Below are 22,313 nucleotides of genomic sequence, written 5' to 3' on the forward strand. Positions count from 1 at the left end.
CCTTTTAACCTGACTCTGCCTTTTAATGGTAGTTTTAATATTTCTATACAAATTATGCAGCAAAATAATTTTAAAAATGTCTCTGAACCTTAACAACTCTTGAGTACCAGTCTCCTATTGTAACTAAACCGAAACGCAAGTATCTGGATCATTATATCCTGGTAATCCCAAACTCCTTTTGTTTGTTTCTAATACCAGATTTCCCATTGTGTTTCTGTGCAACTGTAAGGCTGAATAAGTGTATTTTAGAGCAGCAACAAACAGAAATAATAACCTATAGTTTTACATTATTTTTACTAATATATTCAGCTAGGTTTTACCAGGTTTATCAAAATAATTTACTGTAGACAAAGTCATCTGAGGCAAATTTCCTTTGTATAAGGTGTCCACATGATTTTCACTTGATATGCAAGGGCAAAAAGTCATTTTTGAAAGATTATATGTAATCCTTTATTTGCCAGTGCTAATTGTTCTTGCCTTTTTCTCAGATAAGGATCCAACATGTCTCCAACTGTCGGCTAATCCCTCTCTCCAAAGATGCAATTTTAGTAAAAGGTAACAATAAAGAAGAGCAAAAATCTTTACAGTTACTATTGTGTAACTGAATATATTACCAGCAGATCATAGTGTTGTTTTTTTATCATTTACCTAATCTGAATTGTTTTTTAAGAAGTGATCATACTGTATAGAAAAAACTCCTGAAGCAGTAGGGGCGTTGAGCTTGCAGATGCTTCTAAAAAGTTATCCGACAAATATTAATCTTCCCTTCACCCAGATCTTGTCTTATGAAGTGTGAATGAGGTTTTTGCTATCCATGTAGTGCTAACTCCTAGCAACCTCCAGTGGAAAAACCTGTTGAAGTTGCTGTACAAGTTTCAAACCTTCTTTGAAGACTGGTCACTAATGGCTCCACCCCCATTACTAAGAAACAAATGGAAGGAATAGTGAACCAATATTACTGTAAACATTATTCCCGACTTGGAGATAATGCAGTTCTAGTTTACTGATTAGAGATGGCAACATATGCTGTTTTAGTTTATAATTGGCAATAGGATTCTAGACCTATTCCTGACAAATCTTTGCGGAAAAGAAAAATAAATAAATCTGTCAGCAATTTGTTAGGTGGCCCTTTGCTGGTGATATTATAATTTAATTACTTTGCAGAAAAAAATTCTGCACACTAGTTTCTGCAGCAACAATCTGTTCTATTAGATAGATGAAATAGATATCTGAGGTCAAAATGGTTCATATGGAGTAACATGCACAGATAATGTGTTAATTCTAGCTTTAAATGTTTCAGTCTGCTGCTTTAAGTTGTATTATTTTTATTCTGAATTTTATTCTAAATTTTAATTGTTACTCATCTTGTGGTGAGGGACCATAGGGCAGTACAGTCAGCCCTCCTTATCCACAGATTCAAGCATCCACCGCTTGAAAATATTCCAAAGAAGAATATTCCAAATACAAACCTTGATTGTTCCATTTTATATAAGGGCCCACCATTTTACTATGCCATGTATTTAATGGGACTCGGCATCCACGGATTTTGTTATCCAAGGGGGATCCTGGAACCAAAACCCCAGCGGACAGCAAGGGCCCCACTGTAATAAATCATTAAATACAGTTATAAAATAGTAATTCCTTTACAGCAGTGGTTCCCACCTGTGGGTTGGGACCCCCTTTGGGGGGGTCGAATGACCCTTTCCCGGGGGCCGCCTAAGACCATCGGAACACATTTGCATGTAGCAATGAAAATAATTGTACGGCTGGATGCACCACCACACATGAGGAACTGGATTAGGAACTGTATTAAACGTTGTGACATTAGAAAAAGGTTGGAACCACTGCTTTTTACAGGAGTTTGCAGTTGACACACATAACTTTACTCTGGCCTTTCCTTATAACATAATCATATTAGCTCCACTTCTAGTTGCTCATTTAAATGTAGTGAATTTAGGTTGCCAGTTTTATACTGTTATTCACTGATGTTGCAGTTCTGCTCTCAGTCTTGCCACCTTCTGAACCCTTTAAGGATCCTAGGATTTGTAGTTTTGTGAGGCATCAGCACATTTGGCGGAGACGTCTAAAGACCTTCTAAAACTACAGCTCTCAGGAATACAGAGACTGGAGCTACTTTGCTTAAAGTTGTGTGTCAAACTGCATTATTTCTCGAGTGTAGTGCACCCAAAGTCTCTCTTTGTGTCTTTTAAACCTACTGGCCCAGTGTCAGGTGGCAATTATGGGTAAAATTGTTCTCTATCTCCCTGTCCTTAAATAGGCTAGCTTTTTGTGAAACAAATCTATTTTTGAGTATGCCCCCAAACGAAAACCTTAAGCAGTATATCCACCATCCTGGAAGTTAATTTATATGTGATGTCTTGTAGCATGCCAGGATCTGTCTTCATATTGTTGTTGTGTGCCTCAATCATTTTGACTTATGGTGATCCTAAGGTGAAGCTATCATAGGGTTTTCTTCAAAGATATAGCCATGTTAGCCTGTAGAATCAGTATGTAGAAAGATCTTGAAGCACCTTTGGACTAACTGAAAGAAATTGGCAGCATGAGCTTATAGTCGGCGTTACACCGCCAAGGGGCGGGCGACCCGCCCCCCCCGGGGCGGGGCGCCCAGCGCCAAAAGCACCGCGAGGCCCCCCCCCCCCCCCCCCCCCCCCCCCCCCCCCCCCCCCCCCCCCCCCCCCCCCCCCCCCCCCCCCCCTGCCCGCCCATTTGGGGCGGTCTTGTACCTGCCCCTTTCCCCGGTGTATCGGGGCCTCAGCTGCCAGACAGCAGCCGCTGGAGGCCCCGATCGCCGCTTTTCAGGTGCAGGGACTGCTTTGCATCGCTGGGCGCAGCCTTCAGATGGCTGCGCCCAGTGATGCAAGGGAGAAAGGGGCCAAGCGGCCCCTTTCTCCTTCTCCCCGCCGCCGCAGGGTGTCCTTGGGGCTTGAAGCCCCAAGGACATCCCTTTTCAGGCTGCGGGGAAGCGGCGTTTTGCCGCTTCCCTGCAGCCTGAAAAGCGGCGGATCGGGGCCTCAGCGGCTGCCGTTCTGGCAGCTGAGGCCCCAATACACCGGGGAAAGGGGCGGGTACAGCCCGCCCCAAATGGGCGGTCTGTAACCCGCCTATGAAAGCTCATGCTGCCAATTTCTTTCAGTTAGTCTCAAAGGTGCTTCAAGATCTTTCTACATACTGATTCTACAGGCTAACATGGCTATATCTTTGAAGAAAACCCTATGATAGCTTCACCTTAGGATCACCATAAGTCAAAATGACTTGGAGGCACACAACAACAATATATTAGAGACAGATCCTGCATGTTACAAGACATCACATATAAATTAACTTCCAGGATGTGGATATACTGCTTAAAGTTTTCGTTTGGGGGGCATACTCTAAAATATAGATTTGTTTCACAAAAAGCTAGTCCTATTTAAGGACAGGGAGATAGAGAACAATTTTATCCCATAATTGCCACCTGACATTGGCCAGTAGGTTAAAAGACACAAAGAGAGACTTTGGGTGCATCTACACTGCAGAAATAATGCAGTTTGACACACAACTTTAAGCAAAGTAGCTCCAGTCTCTGTATTCCTGAGAGCTGTAGTTTTAGAAGGTCTTTAGACGTCTCCGCCAAATAGTGCTGATGCCTCACAAAACTACAAATCCTAGGATCCTTAAAGGTTTCAGAAGGTGGCAAGACTGAGAGCAGAACTGCAACATCAGTGAATAACAGTATAAACTGGCAACCTAAATTCACTACATTTAAATGAGCAACTAGAAGTGAGATCTAATATGATTTATGTTATAAGGAAAGGCCAGAGTAAAGTTATGTGTGTCAACACTGCAAACTTCCTGTAAAAAGCAGTGGTTTCCAACCTTTCTAATGCCACAACTGTTTAATACAGTTCCTAATACAGTTCCTCATGTTGTGGTGACTCCCAGCCGTACAATTATTTTTCATCGCTACATGCAAATATGTGTTTTCCGATGGTCTTAGGCGGCCCCCGTGAAAGGGCCATTCGACCCCCAAAGGGGTCCCAACCCACAGGTTGGGAACCACTGCTGTAAAGGAATTACTTATTTTATACTGTATTTAATGTATTTATATACAGTGGGCCCTTGCTGTCCGCTGGGGTTTGGTTCCAGGATCCCCCTTGGATAACAAAATCCGTGGATGCTCGAGTCCCATTAAATACAATGGCATAGTAAAATGGTGTCCCTTATATAAAATGGAACAATCAAGGTTTGCTATTTGGAATTTATTCTTCTTTGGAATATTTTCAAGCTGTGGATGCTTGAATCTGTGGATAAGGAGGGCTGACTGTACTGCCCTATGGTCCCTCACCACAAGATGAGTAACAATTAAAATTTAGAATAAAATTAGACTGAAACATTTAAAGCTAGAATTAACACATTTATCTGTGCATGTTACTCCATTATGAACCATTTTGACCTCAGATATCTATTTCATCTATCTTAATAGAAACAGATTGTTGCTGCAGAAACTAGTGTGCAGAATTTTTTCAATGCAAAGTAATTAAATTATAATTATCTACCAGCAAAGGTGCCACCTAACAAATTGCTGACAGATTTATTTATTTTTCTTTTTTTCCGCAAAGATTTGTTCAGGAATATGTCTAGAATCCTATTGCCAATTATAAACTAAAACAGCATATGTTGCCATCTCTAATCAGTAAACTAGAACTGCATTATTCCAAGTCTGTGAATAATGTTTACAGATTATATTGGTTCACTATTCCTTTTCCATTTGTTTCTTAGTAATGGGGGTGGAGCCATTAGTGACCAGTTCTTCAAAGAAGGTTGAAACTTGTACAGCAACTTCAACAGGTTTTTCCACTGGAGGTTGCTAGGAGTTAGCACTACCTGGATAGCAATAAACTCATTCACACTTCATAAGACAAGATCTGGTGAAGGGAAGATTAATATTTGTCTGATAACTTTTTAGAAGCATCTGCAAGACTCAACGCCCCTACTGCTTCATGAGTATTTTCTATACATGTATGATCACTTCTTAAAAAACAAATTCAGATTATGTAAATGATAAAAAAACAACACTATGATCTGCTGGTAATATATTCAGTTACACAATAGTACCTGTATAAGATTTTTGCTCTTCTTTTTATTGTTACCTTTTTACTAAAATTGCATCTTTGGAGAGAGGGATTAGACGACAGTTGGAGACATGTTTGGATCCTTATCTGAGAAGAAGGCAAGAACAATTTAGCAATGGCAAATAAAGGATTACATATAATCTTTTCCAAAACTGACTTTTTGCTCTTGCATATCAAGTGAAAATCATGTGGACACCTTATACAAAAGGAAATTTGCCTCAGATGACTTTGTCTACAGTAAGTATATTTTGATAATAAAACCTAGCTGAAATATATTAGTAAAAATAATGTAAAACTATAGGTATTTATTTCTGTTTGTTGCTGCTCTAAAATACACTTATTTCAGCCTTACAGTTGCACAGAAAACACATGGGAAATCTGGTATTAGAAACAAACAAAAGGAGTTTGGGATTACCAGGGATATAATGATTCCAGATACTTGCGCTTCGGTTTAGTTACAATAGGAGACTGGTACTCAAGAGTTGTTAAGGTTCAGAGAACATTTTAAAAATTATTTTGCTGCATAATTTGTATAGAAATATTAAACTACCATTAAAAGGCAGAGTCAGGTTAATAATATAAAACAATAAATGAGAAAGGAGAAATTTTATCACTGGGAGAAGATTATTGTATATAAAAGTGGTATACAAAATTTAAACAGATATATATATATATATATATATATATATATATATATATACACATACCTGCCTCGATCCTTCAGGGAGAGGTGGGCTATAAATAATAATAATAATAATTATTATTATTATCCAACAACGATGACAATTATTTTTATTGGCCTCCTGGAATAAGTTTTCACAAAATGGGTGCATACTCAGATTTGATGCTGTGTTATTTTCTTACAGGGTCATAAAGAAGCCCTTTTATTACCGCCAATTCAGAAAAAGTCACTGGAGAAAACAATTACTGTATGTATGTTTTAATAATAATTTAGCTTATATTAAACACAGTGGAATCTTATGCATGGGGAGCCAGTCTGGTGTAGTGGTTTGAGCACTGAACTTGAGTTACTCTGGAGAATAGCATTTGAATCCCATCCTAGCCATGGAAACCCACTTGGGCCAGTCACATTCTCTCAGCCTCAGAAGATGGCAAAGGCACATACACACACTGAATAAATATTGTCAAGAAAGCTCCATGGTAGTTAGCCTTTGGGTTGCCATAGATCAGAAACAACTTGAAGGCACGCAACAATCTTATGCATGCAGGCCCAGAATTATCATTGCAATAAAGTGGTTGTATCAGGCAGTATATTTTAAGCAGATCTCACACATTCCCTACATACAGTACTTTGCAGAACTCCACACAAGTGAGATAGCAAATGATGGTGGGGGAAATGCATGAGTTCCATTAACTGAAATAAAAACAAAGATAACACAACACTGATCAGGTGAGTGAGAAGATCAAGAAGAAGACTAAAATCAATAAAAACCAATGGGATGAGAGGAAGGGGGTAGCCCAATCCAGCCCCTCACCACTGATCTCTTGGCTGAATATACACTGAAGCAGAAAAACATGGTGACACACACCAGGTTTGCCAGACCCAACAAGACATCATCTATTCAAGAAGCTCTGAATTTCACAAAATTATTCTGCCAGATTCCTTGTGTATGGTACCACAGAACCAAATCTGATTGGTTCCTGTGACTAAGAAAAGGTGCAATTGGAAGGAGGGCTCCTGTTCCAAAGGTGCACTTGGGATCCATGAAGTTCTGGTCACCTTGAATGCCCAATATAGAAAGAAACATGGGCAGCTCTTTATTTCTGCAATGCCCCCTTCACAAACAATTGCTGAAAACATCCTATAAGAAATTATAGAGAGGGAGTGTTTATAGAGACCTAAGAATAATCTTGCCTCTGACCAGCCCTCCAAGGCCAATTCACAAGGAGAAATTAAATTAGTATTGCCTTGGCTGTGAGTTATAAACCAAGTCAGTTTAAATAATAAGCTCAAATGGCTAATTGGAGAACTTACTGATAAGGCATTGTTTTTAATTTACATATTACATTATCTCTAGAAGCAAAAATGTCATTGGCATGTACCATATATGAAAATAGACGAAGAAACACAAATGCACGTGAGGATGCACTTAAAGGTCAGTGATTACATCTTGCATTCAAACATTTTGGAAGAGTTAGAAATTAACCTTTCTCTAACATCTCCTTTGTTCAACTCTAGCACCGCATGAATTTCCATGCTGATAAAAGGTTTAAACATGCATCAGAGGATAAAAATCGACCATACATGAAAAACCCAGAAACCTTTATTATAAAGGTAAGACACACTGCTAGATAAATAACACTTGCAGTACAGCTGCTAGTTTTGAGGCCTGTACCATCAAACAGCAGATGAGGTGCTAAATATGAGCTTTAGATATACACCAGACAGCAGATGAAGGCTGACATAGCAAAATCTGCCATCATTGTCACCCTATAACCACTGAGAAATGGGGAAAACATCTATACTATCATAGAAGACAGTTTAATCTTATCCTTTTTAAAACAGAGTGACAAACATGGTAGTTTTCTAGGGATTCCATATCCCGGCAGCCCCCGGGACAAACCCGCTTTTGGGGGAACCGGGCCCGGCCCGGCCCGGTTCACCCAAAATCCTGGCTTTATTCCCGGCCTCTGGGCCGGGCGCGCTCACGTGGCCATTGTCGCGGCCACTAATGCGGCTAGCCAGCCACCCTCCTCCTCCATGGCCGCGCCACCCTCCTCCTCCTTCTGCAGCGCTGCTGCTGTGCCGCCCCCATGGCACTTGCCTGGGCCGCGTCGGCAGCAGTGCAGCGCGCGTTCACCCCTCTTGCGCGCCCGTGCATGGGGCTTGTAAGGAGCGCTCGTCCCCTAAGCTGTCTCTGGCCAATGGCAGAAGAGCGGGGGCTGGCCTGATTCCAGCCCCAGTTTGCCATTGGCCAGTGAGCTTTGGAGGAGGTGGAGGAGGGGGAGGACTGGGAGGAGGAGGAGGCAAAGGAGGAGGAGGACCAAGGCCAGGGGTAGGGAAAAATGCCATTTCCTGGCGCGAAATTCAAGCAAAGAGGAGGAGGAGGAGGAGGCGGGGAGGTGAAGCCAGTTCATGTGTGTTTGGTTTTTTAAAAAATATTTATTAATTATTTTTATTTATTTATGGTATTTATACCCCACCCTTCAGGCAAAAAGGCAATCAGAGCGGCTAATAGTTTCAATCCATATTTATATTATTAAAAATATACAAGTCTACCTTGGTTTTTTATTTTATTTTATTTTTATAATTAAAAATAAACAACCCTCCCTTTTTATTTTATTTTATTTTTATTATTAAAAATAAACAAGCCTGTCTTGTTTTAACAATGATAGTGATGATGGTGAAGATGGTAATATTGATATCAGCCAGTTTCTGAGGCTGAACTCACTGTTTCTGAAGCCAAGATAGTGTGACTATCCAAAGTGCCTTTTCTGTGTGTTTTTGGTGCTTTGAATGCTAACAAGCCTGGCTTGCTTGGACAATGATAGTGATGATGATGAGGATGGTGATAATGATATCAATCAGCTTCTGAGGCATGCGCGCACTGTTTCTGAAGCCGAGATGGTGTGACTTTCCAAAGTGCATTTGGGTGCTTTGAAAGCTAACAAGCCTGGCTTGCTTGGACAGTGATAGTGATGATGATGAGGATGGTGATATTGATATCAATCAGATTCTGAGGCATGCGCTCACTCTTTCTGAAGCCGAGATGGTGTGACTTTCCAAAGTGCATTTGGGTGCTTTGAATGCTAACAAGCCTGCCTTGCTTGGACAGTGATAGTGGTGATGATGAGGATGGTGATATTGATATCAATCAGCTTCTGAGGCATGCGCACACTGTTTCTGAAGGCAAGACAGTGTCACCTTCCAAGGTGTGTTTTTGGTGTGTTTTTTGTGCTTTCCCTTGACCAAGTACACACTTCGGAGAAGTTCAGTTGGCACAAGAAACCTGAAATGGCAAATCCACTTCTTGTGAAACCACTTTGACATGTTCAATATGCATAGCCATGTTAAACCATGCTAAGTGTTAAACCCAAAGGGTTTGGTTATGGAATAAGCCTCTGAAATATGCAAGAGGCTATGTTAAGTAAAGCCATGTGAAATGCCCCAATGTGTGTCGTGTGTGTTTTGGAATGGAGGGGGGTGGTTTGGCCAGAAAGGGAAGTACAGTACATTTCTGTCTAGGAATAATGCCAAAATGTCCTCCATTTTGATCATGCCTAAGAAACATGCATTTATATTAACATTTTTAAAAAACCATCAATTTTTTTGGCGTGTCCTCCATTTAAAAAAAATGTGCCCTACATTTGAAAATGTTGCCCTACATTTGTCCTACATTTGTCCCGGTTTGGAGGTCCTGACTTATAGCAACCCTAGTTTTACCCCAAAAGGTGGAGAGACCAGGCTTCTGCACCAACAGTGTCAGCATTTCCTTGGTATCTTGAGGGAATTATTTGCTCAAAAGTAGGCCTGCAAAAGATTGGGCAACTTAAGGGAATCTTTCCATCTTTGTATACCAGTATTAACTACAGAGAAACTCCAGTTTCAATTATTAAGAAAGTGTATTTAGTTAATTAGAAATGTGCAAAGGTACATGAAAACACATAAAATCAATGCAACCTTAAGAACCACACAAGGCTAACAAAAAGGAAAGGTGTACAAGGTTGGATAGTGAGAAATTGGGAGTTAGAGAGGGTGATGATTATTACTGGTCTTGAAGAGAGAGTTTTGTGGAAGACAGGGTGACTCAGACAGAATTCAAAGGCTATACAGAGAGTGGAGCTCCAGTCTGTGGGACACAGCCTCAGTCTGTAGCAGCCTGTAAAAGCCTGCATCAGCCTGTAGTAGCAAATTGACTAACTGTGGGGCAGATAGTTATATCCTGTTTTATATCCTTGAGGGTACCTTATGTTCCCACACAGAGTTGATGGTTTTCCCATGGTATCAACAACAGGATTCCAGAACAACTGATGGCTTTAACTTTGGAGTAACAAAGCATTTATAGGATGTATGTATATGAGACAACCTCCTAGATAGTCAGATAGCAAAGGTGAGTAAGGAAACATCCTGGAGAAAGCACAAAATGTAGTTTTTAATTGTTTTAAAGAACTTGGGCAGAACAGACTGGCAGCTTCAGTCGGCTTCAAGACTGCTTGGGAGTGTGGTGTTTACACATGCCATGCCCCCAAATTGCCCAGAAGTTGTGTCACTTATTACACGTCAGGTGGCTTTGGGGTGACTTGGGGGACATGATGTTTAGACACCACATGCCCCGGAGCCAGGAAGCCCCTCAGTCTCTATTTGCAACAGGATATGCAGAAAGCCTGTGGGAGTATGAAGTGATAACTCATTTTATCTTTATTTAGTGCTATCTAGGTCTCTCACATGTCTTCGAGCCAGTGTGTCTTTCCCATGTGAAACTTCTTAGTGTTCCAAAGATCATTGTGACTTCTTAAAACATTTCTGATGCTAGACATGAAAGTATGAAATCCCATATTCAGTATGGGAGTGTAGGGTATGCTAAAAGTAGATGAAGGAAATGCTGTGAATGTAGTGTATCTTGATTTCAGTAATGCTATCCACAAGGTCTCCCATGATATCCTTACAAAAAACTAATAAAATGTGGGCTAGACAATGTGATTGTTAGGAGGTTTTGTAATTGGTTGACCAACTGAACCCAAAAGATACTCAGTGTCCCCTCTTCATCTTGAAGAGAAGTGACTAGTGGAGTGCCACAGGGTTCTTTCTTGGGCTCTATTAGCCAAAATTTTCTGAATTATGGTTTATGTTCTTTCCCTATGGCCCCAAACAGATGCTGTACTCTGAGCAGCCATGATCTTTGAAGCGTGGGAGCACGTCCACACTACTCCATATGCACATCAAACAGAATAGTTTGGGAGTTGCAAATGAGAAACTGTAACACCTCTGAAGTCAGGAAGACAGGCAATTGGGGCAGGATGTTTTTCTGGACAGAGGGGTAGCTAATGCCCAAGACAACAGAATCAGAATTAAAAATGACCTTAACAGATTAGAAAACTGGGACAAAACTAACAAAATGAATTTCAGCAAGGAGAGATATAGGGTACAACACTTGGGCAGTAGAAATTAAATGCACAGATATAAGATGTCACTTAGCTTGACAGCAAAACATGCAAAAAGGACATAGAAGGATATAGAAGTCTTAGTGGATCACAGGACAAACATGAGTCAGCAATGTGATGTGGCAACTAAGAAAGCCAATACAGTTCTAGGCTGCATCAATAGGATTATAGTGTCTAGATCAAATGAAGTAATAGCACCCCTCTGTTCTGCTTTGGTCAGATCTCAGCTGGGATATTGTATCCAGTTCTGGTCACCACAATTAAAAAGGATGTGGATAAGCTGGACTATGTCTAGAGAAAGGCAACCAAAATGGTGAAAAGTCTGGAAATCATGCCCCATAGGGAATGATTTAGGGAGTTGGGTATGTTTAGCCTGGAGAAAAGAAGATTAAGAGGTGACATGATAGCTGTGTTTAAATATTTGAAGCAATGTCATATTGAGGATGGCATAAGCTTATTTTCTGCTGCTCCAGAGACTAGGATATGGAGCAATGGTTTCGAGCTACAGGAAAAGAGATTCCACTTAAAAGTTAGGAAGAACTTCCTGACAGAGTTCTTCAACAGTGAGCTACCTCAGAGCATGGTGGAATCTCCTCCATTGGAGGTTTTCAAGATGCTGGGTGGGCATCTGTTGGGAATGCTTTGATTGTATGCATGGTGGGGGGTTGCACTGGATGTCCCTTGTAGTCTCTTCCAACTATGATTCTATGATTCTAAGGTGGCTAGGCTAGAACCTTTTCTTAGTCCCTGATGTATCATTTTATATTTATAAGCAATCTTTTTGTATGGAAGAACATTCAGTCATGTCAGTTATACCCCCATCCTCACTTCCAGCCTGAAGTGATACAGTCCAGATATAGGCTTATTGTCCCATGTATTAATTCATTCAATGTATGAATTAGACCCAAGAAGAAGGGAGAAAATAGCAGTAAGTTTGTCTGGCATCCTGTTAATGACTTATGCAGATGGAAGTGTAAATTACACCTGCCTAAGTTTTTTTTATAGGGATCAGAATTATCTACCAATCCCATGCAATGACCAAACCTCCCACAAACCCACCCTTTACTTGCTGCAGCTACTAATACTGCCAGTTAGTAATCTGTGGAGAGAGTGTGTATGAACAGAGAAGCATTCAGCTATGTTCCTATAATTGGAGACACAGTGATGCCATCCTCTGGGACCTCCAGAGGACTCCCAGAAGATCCTGAAGAATGTCTTGGTGTATACAGGTACATATAGGTGGAGACTCCTCCACTGCTCCCTCTGCTGTCTACCAGCTAGTAAATACCTATGTTGAGGAGGGGGAGCTAGGGCAAGCAAATGTGGTTTTTCTGGGTGGTTTTTGAGGAAATGTGGCTTAGTTCACCTAGCAGAACTTTACACCACATCTCCCTGACCCAGGATCTTTGTCAATATATTCTGCCTTTCCTCCAAGGGACTCAAAGAAGCATACATAACTCTCTTTTTCCTCATTTTATCCTCACACTAATCCTATGGGGTGATCAGTCTGAGAAAAACTGACAGGCCCAAGGTTATCCGATGACTTTAATCTCTCCCACTTATGTATGCTGAATGCCTATGCATTGTTCCTCATCTCAGATCAACTCTTTGCATATAAAAATGGTGCAACAAGGAATGTAACTACTGTACTTACATGTGTAACTAATTAAGGTCATGTTAAAATAATCAAATCAGCCATTTTAGGAAGCACTGTATTCCACTGTAGGCCTGCAGCTTTGATATATGCTACTTTGCTTTGGAGGCAATGGACATTTTACCTTCTAGATTTCAAAAGTGCATCATATGGTCATTTCTAAAGGCTACAGAACTAATTGCATGTTAATTTGCTCTTCTTTTCAGTCTGAACCAAAGACTACAGATGAGGTCAAAGATCTCCATTCAGTGTTCAGTGTCTGCGCAGATGAATCTCTGGATGGGGGTGAACCCTCTGAATGGACTGAAAGAAAACTACTTTCCAGACACAAGAAAGCAGAAATTGAGAGATTAATATATACAAAGAGATGGCTGCTCCAGACACAAACAAATGGAGAAATCCCTCATTCAGAAGAGACAACTGTTGAGGAGAAAATCAATAGAAGGATAACAGATTTGTCTACAGGCTTGTTATCAGGTTCTCTGGGGTTATCAGATGTCAGTGTCTCAAAAGATAAGGAATCAGATAGAGCTGTTCAAAATGGAGCTTCCCCTTTAACTGTACCTTATCTGAAAACCCAGATGGAAGAAATAAAATCGTTTAGTGCTCTCTCGCTGAAAAACCAGGGAACAACTAATGATACAAGATGTTATCAGTGCAGACTTCCAGATGGTGACACAAACAAGGCAGTAATTAGAGGACAAACCAATTTGCCATGTTTATCCAGAAAGAAAATCTTCATTATCTATCTTTGCGGAGACTATCAAGGTATAATCAGTCTAGTATAAAAGTAGAAACATTGAAATGTTGGGATTAGAATTGATTACCATCAGTTCAAAAAACAACCAGAAGTATTTTGACACCTCTAACTAATTCATAGGCTTTTGAGGAGTGAAATCCACTTCATCACATGCTTGTCCCTGAAAGCTTATGTTTTTCTTTAAGAAGAGATGTTTTTTCTTTAAGATGCTTTGCTGTTTTTCCTCTGTCATTTGTTGCAATGGGAAGGCAGTACAAAAGAGAGGGAGTTATTAATGCTGAATTGATATTATTTCTTTCATTCTAATACAAAATGTATCACAAATGTGGACAAGGGTTAGAATCTATATCACATTAGTGACAATGTTCAGTGAGGGGGAAACTCATGAGTTTCCAGCGTAAAGCAGGAGATCTATAATGGATTTTTTATGAGAATTGCTTGACTTCCCATGGCTTAGACACTCTCTTGCTTTTGGTCAAATAGGAATTTAAATTACTACAGACTTGTGCCAGACCTGTTTGTCAGATGCAAAAGTGGAACAGTTCTGGGGGCTGAGGATACCTATTTTCTGTTCCCAGCAGATGAACTCTTCTTATTCAAAGTGGAAGTAAGACCTTACCCAGATATTGGGAACAGCAATCAGAAACCCTATAGTTTTACAACATTCTAGCTAATAAGTTAATCAAAGACATGTCTATTAAAGAAGTAAGCCTCACGTAATTCAGTGAGGCTTATTCCTTTGCAAATATCTGCTTACATTAGGGTTGCCAGGTCAGAACAATCTCAGACCCTGAGATCTGAACCTGAGATCTAGGGACATTCTCTTGTGATTTCACAGAAGAAGGGGCCCTAGTAATATTACAAGGGTGATTCTGCTAGGAGCAGCCCAGGATGGCATTAAACATGATACACGAAACATGAACCACAATTACATAGTGGATGAGATTCAAATACAAAACACCAGGTCTAACAAATGAGGAAAATATATCCATATAAATTTTTCAAAGCTCCCATCCTGAAATTCCACCACCCAAGGAATGGAGAAGATTTGGGAACTGTAGCCTTCATGCAGTCATAAGAACAAGGTTTTAATAGTCTCTGCCAAATCTTCTATGAATTATGCAAGTTCACATGCACATAAAGTATAAAGTACAGAAATCATTCATTCTGACCCAGTGGTGTCCCTGCACCTGGTGTCATCCAATGCGGGTGGCAGGGCTGCTGGGAGCAATGTGTGTGGCCTCCCTCGGTGCCATCTTGTCTTCTTCTTCATGAGGAAAAGAACAGGATGGCATGAGGGGAGGGAGGGAGTGCACATAGCCTCCCTCAGTGCTGCCCTGTCCTTTTCTTCATGAGGAAAAGGATGGGATGGCATTGGAGGGGGGAGGGAGGGAGCATACACCAGCTCCCTCAGTGCTGCCTTGTCCTTTTCCCAAGAGGAAAGGGATGGGATGGCATGGGGAGGAGATCCAACCAGGTTTCACCCTTCTTCTGGGGTGCCTCCCGGTGAGGTTCAGGCCACTGCACCCCCTAGTTACTTCACTGCTCTGATCACTGGGTACTTTACAGAGTTCTCTCTACTTTCAAAGATTCCATCAGGAACTTCAACATCATTTTAACATGCAGTTTAACAACAGCAAATCTACCAACCAGTTGAAAGTGGAAATTCATAGTACAGTAACTTGAATTTTGGACCCTGTATGTTTCGAGCCATGAAAGTGAACTGTGTCTCATTATATTTCTCCATTTCCCACTGGCATTTTTGTTCTGTCCTATTTCTGCACTGGATTGCAAGACTTTTTTTTTTCTTTTGAGAGGCATTTCTGTTGGGTTTGTGTGTGTGTGTGCATTTTTTATTTTGCATGCAGATTTCTAATGTGTGTGATTTTGGAATGTATGCATTTTATGCTTTTTTTTTAGAAAGACTAAAGTGTGTTTGTGCACATTTTTCAAATGTCATCTAGATGCAGTGCCACAGGAGCACTGTGACATCGCACGCCATGTGGTGTGGCATGTGGCATCATGCCAGCCTGCGGGTGGAGTCACGGTGTGTGTCATGTGGATGCCATGGCCCGACTCCACCCCCAGGATGGCCTTTCCTGCCGGTTTGCACAGCCCCTAAGTTTCTTGTAGCCTTAAGAGACCTGTGATAAAGGCTGGCATGGGGGTGGAGTAGGGACATGGCGTCTGCACAATGAACACACCAACTCCGATCCCATGCTGGTATGACACCGCACACCCCACCACACAGTGGACAGTGTCACAGCACTCCTCTGGCACTGCATACAAATGACACAGCACCAATAAAGCACTGAAAAGCTGTGGTGCCGGCAGCTATGGCACCTTTTCAGGGCATATAGTTGCCGTGGCCCAATCCAGTGCTGAAAGGGGTGGCGTCCCGTACAGCCCCACAGTTGCAGCATAGTTTGGAGCTATGTGGTGTACAATCTTTCTTAAAGTTAAACAGGGTTGGTGTGATCAGTTTCAGGATATGGAATTCTGGGAATTCTACATATAAAACTATGCTTCATGGAAGAAATGTGGGATGATGCACTTAAAATCAATGACCGATATAGAGATGATATTTTAGATTGCAGCTAAGCAAACAGTTTATACCTCATACACTCAAAGTCTGACAAATCCTTCTTTATCTCCTGATGCTGGAAATTTTTTTTTTGGCAGTATAAAGTGATATAGCCTCATGTTTTGGTCATTTAATCAGATTCAGAAGTAGAACGAAATGCATTAATGGAGAAGTCTTTTCCTTGGCTATACAACTATTGTAAAGAGAGAGGTTATGATTTCCGGATGTTGGACCTGAGATGGGGACTAAAAGATGGCATCACTAACGACCACAGCATGGCTTCACTGCATCTGAAAACCTTAAGGAAAAGCCAACAGATGGGATTTCAGACCTTTTTTGTAAGTTGCTAAGCAATCTGTGAAGCATTTAGGGCTAAATCAAATGTTAGTCCTAGCTCAGACATATTTTTATAAGAAACTTAGTATGACTTAAGTTAACTGTGTCCAATTCATTTCAGTTAGGGTGGTCCTGTAAAGGGGTATTTTCACCATGTTTTGGTACACTTTTGAAAAATGAAGTGATATGTGCTCAATTCCTGTTATTGAAAAAGTGCTCTTCTAGGCCTGAATTTACCTAGGAGGTAAAAAAAAAAACATGATAAAATGCCCCCAGTGTTCCCTAGTAATACACTTGGAGTCATATGGGGGCAATTTATTTTTATTTTTTGTAGGGTGGATGTGGTTGTTGAGGTGCTCCATGGGGGCTCCTTAGCTTTCCACAGTTGTCCATTCCTGATTTAAGTAGACCGACCTGCCTGAGGACAAAATTAGTAGGTCTCATTTTGGATATAGCCTATTGCTTTTTATAGCGCAATCCCAGACATGTGTGTCTAGGATTGCTCCTTTAATGTATTTTCACTGGGGTTTGTTTTTCTGATTTATTTAACTCATGATTGTTATCTGTCTATTGGATGGAATAAAAGCAGAGTCACATATCAGTATTGCATTTAGATCTTCCTTAATAGTATCTGCTTCAGCAGGTCACTGATTGGATTTATGGCATGCCAATAGTATCAAAGACCAAATATGTATATAAAGCCTGAACTTCTTTATAAGCCCCCCCCCCCTCTTGTTTTGTTTGTGGTTTCAGGTTTTCATTGGACAAAAGCATGATGATCCTGCCCTCCCAGACAGAATAACTAAGGAAATTTTTGAGGCAATCAGAGCTGCAGTTGAGCACATGAAGCTGAGTACCAACAAGTCAAAGCAAAATTTGCCTCGTGATTTAAAGGAAGAAACTGGGGTAACCAAACAGAATGAAATGCAAGATGATGCTAGTCAAGATGTTCCGGACTCTAGTGAGTTAACAGAAGAACAAGAAGCTAAGACAAAAAGTAAGGAGGAACATGAGATTATGCGTTCAAAAGAGCAGGACTTTCCTAATGGTCCTCTCCTGACTCAAAAGACGGTTGCTGAATATGCAAGAGAACTTCAGCTTCTGAATAAATGGTACAGGATGGATGAAAACTGCATCCCAGCGGTTTACAAGCTTCAGCCTATTTGGTTGGTTGGCTTTTGATTTTTCAGTTACTGTATAGCAGATTTACCAAATCTTTAAAAATAAAATGTAATGATGATATTTTGATATTCTCTTTCTTCAGAGTACAGATGGGTTTACATAAAAATATCCAGAAATTATGAGAACAAAACAATAAAAAGCAGTTTTAAAACCTTTTGGGAAATTTATCATGTAGACTGTTTATCAAGCAGAAGACATTTATTTTAAGAGGCTTTTCTGTTGTAACATGAGAGTTATATGTTTTTATTGGCCTTCTACAAGTAAAAGGACAAATCATTCCAGGAAATTCTTGATCTTCATCTTATTCATGAATTTTGTGGGGCTGTATCTATGGGAGGAGGATGAAGGCATTGTCTTGCGTAAGAATTCTGCTTCCCAATGGAATCTCCCTTCTGTCCCAAATTTTCTACCATTGTAATAGCTTAAAACTTCACTTGATTACAAATACAGTTCACACACACATACATACACACACACACACCTACACATTTGCTGTAGCCACTTATGTTTGAATAGCTCTAATGAATTTTATATATATATATATATATATATATATATATATATATATATATATGAGATTGCACTGTATAAGATATGCAGATGACACAATATGGAATGATTACTGAAGAAAGTCAAGGAAGAAAGTGTAAAGGGAAGTTTGCAATTGAACATTAAAAAACAAACAAAAATAATGATCACAGGCGATTTTCATAGTTTCAAAGTAGACAATGAAGAGATTGACATAGTTAGTCAGGACACTGCACCCTGACTCCACCCATGAGCCAGTCTGTATAGGGCAGTGATGCCGAACCTATGGCACGCATGCCAGAGGTGGCACTCAGAGCCCTCTCTGTGGGCACATGTGCCATTGCCCCAGCACAGAGTTTGCCAGAGTTTGTTACTGGAAAGCCAAAGGGACATGGCACTTTGCAATAAATAAGTGGGTTTTGGGTTGCAGTTTGGGTACTCGGCCTCTAAAAGGTGCACCATCACTGGTATAGGGCCATAGTCATGTTAGTGTGTAGAATCAGTAGTAGAGATATCTTGTAGCAGCTGTCAGACTAACTAAAGAAAGAAGCTGGCAGCATGAGCTTTCATAGACTTAAGTCTACTTCCTCAGTAGATCCTTGGTTCTGCACCAAATGCATCTGTGGAAGTAGACTTAAGTCTATGAAAGCTCATGCTGCCAACTTCTTTCTTTAGTTAATCTCAAAGGAATTAGAAAGAATATAGAGAAATTTCCTTTAACTTCCCTTTTAACGTTTATGTCCTTCCTCCCCACCCCCCGTTTGGTTTTAGAAATCTACAGGAATCAAAACTAGCTAGAACTAAGAAAAGTCAGGTATGGGGTTGTGGATTTCATTGAGTCCCCTCCCATAATTTAAGTGCTATACTGTGCAATGACACAGTGAAGAACATGGGCCTTTGTATACTGTTGACCTGTATGGCCCCATTTCCCTTTTGTCTATCCACAGCAAGTGGCCGGGAGTGTCTTTCAGCATAACATGGAGCTGGTGAATTTAACATTTTGAGCACCTTCTTAGTTTGTAGGCCATTTCTCACAGTGTGCATTTCATTTTGTCTTTTCAGCACAGTATACAGAGATATCTTCAGCAAAGATCCTACTCGCAGACAACAAGCTAAGAACAAATGGCTGGTGTCGTTTCAAAAACTGCATAAGATACTTCAAGAATATGCTCCGGTTGCTCTTGGTCAAGAAGCTGCCACCACCCTGCTCAAAACTGGTGAGGAGGATATTAAAAACACAATAATATTTTGACTATTAAATATTGTTCTCATCTAGTAGTATTATGCAGACTTATTTCTGTTTTACAAGTTTTACAACAAGAAGTGGATCAAGGATTCCAAGTCCAGGGACGCCGTGAGGATCACTGTCACTGCTTCAAGAGAAACATAAGTGAGCTGCAGAACAATCTGTCAAATCCCCAAGCAGCCAAACATATTGACATCCACCCTCTGCAACCAGAGATTAATAAAACAATGCATGAAGCTCACCAGAACTTTGTGAACAGCATTCACTCCAGGGTACGTTAATCAGAAAATCTTTGGTTCTAGCATATATTTTTGATTTAGAATCATTTAAAAGAGTAATCCATCATGTCTTGTAGGATCTGTAAGAACTGTAGAAACTGTAGCACATCATCATATAATACTGCAAGTAATCCTAGAGTCTTTTTTGTGGACTGTGCAATACAACTGAGTAGAACAAAATACCGTATATCGATATCTTTACAAATACTGCTTCTCTAATCTTCCAACGATCACAGGGAGGAAATAAAGACAGTATTTTTCTTCCTATCCATCACTGTATTTTATGTAACAATCTGCTTACACATGCTGCACTTGTCTTACAATGTCAAATGCTCTGATATCAGGTATTTAAAATCTTTTATTGTATAAACTCTTCCAATCCTAACTACACATTTTTTGGGTCTCACTGGCATCAGTAGGGGTGTGTGGACTGCACCAGATGACACCCTAAGGGCAGGGACACCACTGCTCCTCAAACATCTGTATTTTGGCAGAAACAGGATGTGGCATTTCCCTGTATCTTTTTTAAATGCTGGAGATTGTATGAGTGGGGTGAGGATCAATGGGAGACAAAAAGAGAGGCCCCAGGTTTTTAAATTAAAATTTCAAAATTTCAAAATTTAATTGATTTAAATGTTTTTTAAAATTATATTTTAAATTTTAAAAATTCTTTAAAAACATCACATTTTTACCAAATTTTCACTTTAATAACATGAAACAATGTATATATAAACACTTTTATTCTGTGCATATGATACACAAACTAAAATCCATATAAGGAACATAACAGAGAACTGCCTACTAGGCTCAAAGAATACGTCCAGCAAAATTATATCTGATAACCCCAGGGAGGGCGTAAAACCCATGTTCCAAAAACAATGGGGAAATTCCATCCCGGCCCCATAAGGTGACCAACTGAAGCCTGAGGGTAAGGTAACATAGAGATATAAACCAAAACAGAGTGGGCTGGTTGGGACTCTTGGTGGCCTGGGTCAGAATGGCTGCCGCCACACGCTCTGGGCCTTAAATAAGCCCGGAAGCACCACCACCCAGCCTCATGAGACTGGCCAATCCCACAAGGCCTGGAAGCAGGACTTCCTATCTCGTAAAATCCGCCAATCCCACAAGGCTTGGGGTGGGACTTCAAGAGATCTCGCAAGTCCTTGTTCCTACCCTACCCTCGCCTCAGCCTCTTCTTCTAGTTAACCATTTATTCTCTAATCTATGTTTATTGTCATCCTCTGGACATGAACATGAATGAAAATCCATTGGAAGCAAAGGTAAATATCAAGACAGAGCCAGTCACTGGTAGCAGATTGCCAGGGGTGGATCGACTTAAATGGGTGGTACCAAAGGGAGTTGCTCCTCTGGACCTCCATTTTGGGGAGACACAGGGCAAGGGATCACACTTTCTTTGGCTTCTGGAAGAGCAGCTGGAAAGTAAACACACTGAACCTGAGTGAGAGACAAAGTCTGATGAAACAGTGGCCTGTTACAGACTGCCAAAATAAAGCTGCTTCAGGTCTCTTTGGAGGTATGCTGTTTAAATGATGCATGCATCCTAAGAATCCGGAAGCTGCACCAAAGCTGCACTCCAATGCTTAGGAATGGAGTGTGGCTTTGGCGCGACCTCCAGACTCTTAGGACCCATGCATCATTTAAATAGCATACCTCCAAAGAGACCCGAAGCAGCTTTATTTTGGCAGTCTGTAACAGCTTAGTGTTATCCACAGTGAGATTGTAGGTTGACTTATCCAAAAAGGGGAAAGTGTCTGGAAGTATTGATGCTTTCCAGTTTTTGTTTTGATTTTACCTGAATTTTCATGTTTTGCATCCAACATCTTTCTTGAAATACTGTATCCTGGGTTTCTCACTGGCTTTGTTGACCTGCTACACTGGCATGTTGAGACTATTTATTTTCAGTATTGTATGTTTATATAGCTTGTTACAGGGCAAGAGTGACTCTTAAGGCAGGAATGGGACATCACTAGTGGCAGCATCTCAGGCAGAAGGAGGTATGGCATAGGGGTATGGCACATGCCAAATAAGGAAAAGTCAGAATGATTTTTTGTTGTTCTATGACTTTAAGTAATTTCCAACTTATGGCAGCCCTAAAGCAAACCTATCATAGGGTTTTCTTACCAAATTTGTTTAGAGTGGGCTTGCCTTTGACTTCCTGAACTAAGAAAATGTGACTTGCCCAAGGTCACTCAGTGGGTTTCCATGGCTGAGCAGGTATTCAAATCTTGTTCTTCAGTTATAGTCCAAGGCTTAAACTACTACACCACATTGGCTCTTGGCAAAATAGATATATCAAACCTATCCCATGTTTCATTCCTTCTCCCATCCCAGAAGATCAAGATTACTCTACCAGCCCATTCATTTTATCTTTTTATCCAATTTAGCATTTAGAACACCTTTCATGCTAGCAGGTATCCTTTCTGCAGGATTTGCAACACTATGCCAATGAACATATTGGCATCCATCTGA

The 22,313-nt window shown here is 40.6% G+C and overlaps 2 protein-coding genes across 4 annotated transcripts in view; one reads left to right on the forward strand and one right to left on the reverse strand.

The window, feature by feature from the left end:
- STOX2 (storkhead box 2) overlaps positions 1-22,313 on the reverse strand; it is a 337,882-nt gene that overhangs the window by 254,947 nt on the left and 60,622 nt on the right. The gene's annotated exons all lie outside the window — the stretch shown is intronic.
- Positions 1-22,313, forward strand: part of LOC121930632 — a 63,145-nt gene that overhangs the window by 3,378 nt on the left and 37,454 nt on the right. The window contains exons 2-10 of one of the 3 annotated variants that reach the window (XM_042467219.1): positions 5,178-5,369; positions 5,999-6,061; positions 7,172-7,249; positions 7,333-7,428; positions 13,116-13,677; positions 16,392-16,591; positions 17,343-17,755; positions 19,362-19,516; positions 19,609-19,817. In XM_042467219.1, coding sequence (XP_042323153.1) covers positions 5,319-5,369; positions 5,999-6,061; positions 7,172-7,249; positions 7,333-7,428; positions 13,116-13,677; positions 16,392-16,591; positions 17,343-17,755; positions 19,362-19,516; positions 19,609-19,817 — 1,827 coding nt within the window. In that variant the 5' untranslated portion in view covers positions 5,178-5,318. Of the gene's footprint in view, positions 1-5,138; positions 5,370-5,998; positions 6,062-7,171; positions 7,250-7,332; positions 7,429-13,115; positions 13,678-16,391; positions 16,592-17,342; positions 17,756-19,361; positions 19,517-19,608; positions 19,818-22,313 lie in introns of those variants that run through there. The other 2 variants (XM_042467220.1, XM_042467221.1) reach the window with 2 other exon arrangements.

This window comes from Sceloporus undulatus, chromosome 5 (genome assembly GCF_019175285.1).
Source record: "Sceloporus undulatus isolate JIND9_A2432 ecotype Alabama chromosome 5, SceUnd_v1.1, whole genome shotgun sequence".
Lineage (NCBI taxonomy): Eukaryota > Metazoa > Chordata > Lepidosauria > Squamata > Phrynosomatidae > Sceloporus > Sceloporus undulatus.